A 5,778-nucleotide genomic window follows, 5' to 3' on the forward strand; every position below is an offset into this window, starting at 1 on the left:
AGCACACACGTGATTCACGGTTTTGGAACTTCCTCAGTTTTGCAGCCTGGCTTAATGTTTTCTGAACATTAATGTGAGCATGCTTATTGCCTCAGAGAGGAGTGCCAAGGATTTGTAAAATACTGCAGAGTCTGCTGCTGACTGCTATTATTCCCAGAAAGTATGTTTCACAAGTAGCAGCCACATTAATGACACATTAATGAGACTGAGATTTACAGAACTTGCAAATTTCTCCAAAATCTCCAGGTTGGTCATATTGACGCTGTGTGTGGAGGAAGACCTTGAGCGGTAAAAGGACGGACGAGTCCACATTACAGGTGCCAGTTTCCCACATTGCTCAGGCGGCCACGCCAACTGATTAAACGCAGGCGTATCTGCAGTATGTGTACAGCTGTTACATAACCACCCACTCACCCTGCACGTGAACCTATATAAATGACAGAGAGAGAATGAGGCGACTGACATTTGAAGCTTGGAGCTTTAGAGGCTCAGGATGGATAAAGGCTACTGGAAACTGACCCTGGCCCTTGTTGTGGATCTTGGCCAGCACCTATACAGAAGGTAAGAACACTTGTTATACTTTCGTCAGTTTTGTGAGATGCATATATGTATTAAGATCAAGATCAAGGTACATTTACATTACCAAGAAACATTTTCAGATGAGATTTGTATTTGTATATATATACTTATACTAATTCTTATTCTTTTCGTATTTTTTATTCTTTTGTCCATGTTTGTCCTCCATGAGTGCATACATCATCTACTGCTGACATGTCAGCTTGTATGAGATAACTCCTCTTATTGCTGTGATTTTTATGCTATTGTGGAGTAGCACAACAATCTGGGGCCTGTACCCTCAGCAGACAACCTCTACCTTTAACCATCGTCACCCCTCAATCAAATATGTGTGGTTATTAATGTGTTTATAAGATTTAAGAAAGTCTGCACAATCTGAAATCTCTGCATACTTCAGCCCTCTGTTCTCAACATACTGTGAGGATTTCAGAGGTTTTAGAACATATTTCGGTCTCAGTTTTTCAGGTCTTCATTAAACCTTGTGCAAGACAAACATGGAACGCCAAACTAACTATTATAATATTATATTATATTATAATATTAGTGATCCAGCCACATTATGTACCTTTATTAAACCATTCTGAAACACTGCTTGTAATTTGTATTAAAATCACGTTTCTAGTAACAGTTTACTTATGAAGGTACTTAAGTAAACTACATACCCCTACATACCCCTCCCCCCGCCACCACCAAGTTGGGGCCCTGGGGACTTAGTTCCTCTGTTCCCCTTACAACTACTCCCTATATGACAGCAGGTGTGTGTTTGAGGATACAAACCAGTTTTGAGTGGCTTAGAGGAGCTAGGTGTTCATATGAATGACAGAGAGATTTATGTGCTTTCTGTCTCCAGCTTCATTTTCCCACCACATGGATGACTTCATCAGGGCGGTGAAGCAGGTGGAAGATGGTGACCCTGAGGCAGAGCCGGTTGTTGTACTGAGGAGGCTGCGTAGGGCAGCTGGTCTAAAGGATGCATTCATTCAGCACTACCTTGGTGATGCTAACTCTGGTGGTCCTGAATTGGAAGCCGGGCTCTCGAATTACATCAGCAAGGCTGTGAAACACAAGGTGACTGCTGACGCCAGAGAGGACGGTGTGGTTCTGACCTCTGATGGCACCACAGTTGCCCTCAGGCCACTCCTCCTGGGCATCGAGACTGGTTTCCTCTCCCAGTCCAGTGGGCGTGTTAGGGGCCTGTACCAGCTCACTCTGGCCAAAGACCTCAGTCTCTCTCTCAGACACGGTTCTCCTCTCCCCCACCGTCTGGGAACTGACGGCTGCTGGGACAGTCTAACCTCTCCTCAAGTCTTCACCCTCTCGGACGTCCCAACGCTTCTCACCCACTCCCAAGTCAACGGAGGCATGGACGGTGTGATCCTAGGAATGGAGGTCGCTGCCAAAACCAGACATCCTCTCAAGCTCAGCAGTCTGCTGACAGAGTACTACTGCCACCAGCTGGGCAACAACGGACTGGACACCGCCCCACGTCTAATCAGTCGACGTCGCAGGGAGAACTTCAGGGGGCTGGTCACCCCTCCAGTGCTGGCCAGGAAGGTGATGAAGTCAGTAGAGCTGGAGCGGAGACTGAAGGGGCGATCAAAGATGGAGGTGAAGGAGAAGAAGCAGCTGATGGCCGTGGTGAGGGAGGGAATGAAAGAGTTTGTCCACATGTACACGGGTGAGCACGAGACCAAACAGAGGAAGTGAAAGAATCCTGAAAAAAGTTATGGTTTTTCAGTCTGAGGACATTTCCCAGAGCAAATCATGATCCCTCAACTTAGTTACAATTACATGTAATCAGCTACTGACCAGCTCTGGTTAAACCTGTGTTTCAGATTGCCCAACCATAATACCTCGGTGTATGTGGGGTGCAGAACCATACAGAGGAACACCCACCAACCTGTCTCTGCCTCTCTCCTTCATGTACATCCACCACACTCACACACCGAGCCAGCCCTGCCTGACCTTCGAGCAGTGCTCTGCAGACATGCGCTCCATGCAGCGCTTCCACCAGGAGGACAGAGGCTGGGATGACATAGGATACAGGTAAAAGCAGTCAGACTTCAGGCCTCTTTTTCAAGACAAATATGCGTATGTGAAATTTGGCATGTAACTTACACTGCCTTAAGATCCTCTGTGCTCCTGAAGCTTTGTCGCAGGTTCTGATGGACACATCTACGAGGGCCGGGGCTGGCACTGGCGAGGAGCACACACCCTCGGACACAATTCCATAGGCTACGGCGTTTCCTTCATCGGAGACTACGCCACCCATCTGCCCTCCCAGCATTCCATGGGGCTGGTGAGAGATCAGCTGGCATCTTGCGCTGTCGGCGGTGGGCGACTGATTGCCAACTTCACCCTGCATGGGCACAGGCAGGTGGTGAACACTTCCTGCCCAGGAGACACTCTCTATAATGAGATCAAAGGCTGGGAACACTTCAGGGTATGTAGCATGAGCACTGACATACATCAACAGGTGTTATACATATATATTATTGTAAAAGAGAAGTTGTGTAGCTGTGTTTTCAACACAGTGCAACATCCCTTGTGTGTGTGTGTGCGTGTTAATCCTCCTTTTTGGACATATCAAGACAGTTTGACAAGAAAGGAGTACGCCAGTTTCAAAAGTTTTACTGAGAAAAATGAAAAATTACAGGTTAATAAGATCCATCTTTTAGACTCAGTGTGGTCAAAAAACTGCTCCCCAGACTAATTAAGTCCATCATTAGCTGTGGAAGCGCTTTGAAGAAAAAACACATTTCAAGTACTATAAGACTGATCTAAGCAATAAATACAACAGTCATCTTGGTTTTTGCAGATATCTGAGTTACCAAATATGGTAACATACTACAATATTTGATAAAAAGCAAAGAACAGAAAAAAAATCCCAAAATGGAAACAGATTTGTTTCTTATATTGTTGTTTTTCTTCTTGAATACCTCATTAACCATGAGATGATCAATGGTGTATTAAAAATTTTCTCTTGTGAACCGTTGGAAGGCTCTGACATCTGGGTTGGAGACCACTGGAGTAAAAATAACAAACTGTAGATGAGGTAGTGAAAACTAGCTCCACCTCAACCAGCTACAACAGTGGAATGTTCCGTACACACTGATAATATCAGACACAGAACAAAACTTTACTTTAGATAAGTAAGTACAATTTGCTGACTGTATGTAGGATTTGAAGCAGAACTTTCACCTATAATAGAGGTTTTTACACTGTGCGCACGGTTCACTTATTTTCCTTCATATTTCATTTCCTTTCTTTTAGGAGGTGAAGAAAAAATCTGCATGATAAGAGGAAGAGCCTTGGATAAACCAAAACTTCACACAATAAAAATTTGTCTTATTCTTATTTTCGGAGTGTTGCCATTTCTTTTCTAACACTATGAACACTGTGTGTTGCATAAATCTTGTGTGAATACAATGAAAAGCAATGGTAGACAGACAAGTGCATGTACTTCAGTACTGCACTTAAAGTGAAAATCTGAGGTATTTGTGCTTTTATTATTTGCATTAATGCTATTTTACATTTCTACTCTACTACAGTTAAGAGGAACATATTGTACTTTTCCCCCCACTATCTTTATTTGACAGCTTTTCTTACTGGTTACATTGCACATTAAGATTTTATATAAAGCTACAGTTAAAAATATTTTTTTAAAAATAGTGTTCCACTTTAGTCAGCTTTACAATGCTGCTTAAACTCTAACTCATCAGTAGAGTAGGACTGTACAATTTAAGCAATTAAAATCCAATGCCATAATATACATGAATTCAGAAAGTATTCAGACCCCTTCACTTTTGTACACTATATTGTGTCTTAATTTTAAATGGATAACTTCATGTTTTATGGATTTTTTTATGTATTTATGGATTTTTGCAGATTTATTACAAATGAAAAATGCAAATCTACAATTCATAAAAGCATTCAGATTGTTTGCTGTGGCACTCCAAAAACTCTCTTTGAGATGTGTCTAGATCTCGACTGGAGTCCACCTGTGGACATAGTTTAGAAAGGCACAGATCTGCGTGTGTAAGGTCCCTCAATTCACACTGCATGACACAACAAAAGCCATGAAGTCAGAGGGACTGTCTGCAGACATCTGTGGTAAAACTGTGGCCACTCATTTCTAAAGCGTTGAGTGTTCCCAGGAGCACAGCAGCCTCAATAATTGTGAAATTGGAGAAGTTTGGAAACACCAGGAGTCTTCTTAGTATGTCTGTTCAAACTGAGAAATTAGGCAAGAGGGGCCTTAGACAGGGAAGTGACCAAGAACCCAATCGCTTATCTAAGTCCTTTGCAGAGATAGGAGAACCTGTCTGAAAGCTGATAATCTCAGCAGCACTCCATCAAGCAGGCCTTTATGGTGGAGTGGACAGACAGAAACCACTTAGAGTAAAAGGCACACAACAGCCTGCTTAAAGATGCTAAATGGCATTTAAATGACTCTGAGAGCAGAGGAAAAGATTCTCTGGTCTGATGAGACAAAAACTGAACTCTTTGGGCAGAACTCAAAGCAGTATGTCTGACAAACACCAAGCACTGCTCATCACCTGGCTAATATCCTTAAAGTGATGTATGGTGGTGGCAGCATCATGTTATGGGGGCTCATCTCAGGGAGACAGGTCAGAACTGAGGGATGGATGAATGCATTGTGCATTGTAAAAAAAAAAAAAAAAAAAAAAACTGCTTCAGAGTGCACATGACCTACAACTGGGGCCACGGTTCATCTTTCAGCATGACAAATTTTCCTGAAGCACACAGCCAAGAAAATGCTGGCGTGGCTTCAGGGACAAGTCTCTGACTGTCCTTGAGCAGCACAGCCAAAAACCCCACAGAACATCTGTGGAGAGACCTAAAGATGGCAGTTCACATGCCTCCCATCAAATCTAACAGAGCTTGAAAGGATCAGCCAAGAAAAAACTGCCCAGGTCCAGGCATGTAAAGCTTATAGATACTTACCAAGACTCTGAGCTGTAATCGCTGCAAAAGGAGCTTCGACAAAGTACTGAATTAAGGGTCTGGATACTCTTGTAAATGAGAGATTTCAGTGATTGATTTTCAATTATTTAATGATTCTAACTTTAAGTTTTACACTGTAAGTCTTCCACTATTTAAAAAGTGGCGCATGGTCCCATCTGTGACCAGTAGAGGGAGCCAGAGCACCGCGTAATAATCATTAGTAAGGCGTTTATT

The 5,778-nt window shown here is 43.0% G+C and overlaps 1 protein-coding gene across 1 annotated transcript; it reads left to right on the forward strand.

Moving 5' to 3' along the window:
• Positions 1 to 478: 478 nt before the first annotated feature.
• On the forward strand, positions 479 to 3,933 carry pglyrp6 (peptidoglycan recognition protein 6). The gene is given in 6 exon segments (XM_018698669.1): positions 479 to 535; positions 537 to 561; positions 1,427 to 2,254; positions 2,412 to 2,622; positions 2,725 to 3,019; positions 3,850 to 3,933. Coding segments are annotated over 6 exon segments (1,425 nt in total). The 5' UTR covers positions 479 to 493; the 3' UTR covers positions 3,874 to 3,933.
• Positions 3,934 to 5,778: the final 1,845 nt, after the last annotated feature.

Source organism: Lates calcarifer, linkage group LG11 (genome assembly GCF_001640805.2).
Source record: "Lates calcarifer isolate ASB-BC8 linkage group LG11, TLL_Latcal_v3, whole genome shotgun sequence".
Lineage (NCBI taxonomy): Eukaryota > Metazoa > Chordata > Actinopteri > Centropomidae > Lates > Lates calcarifer.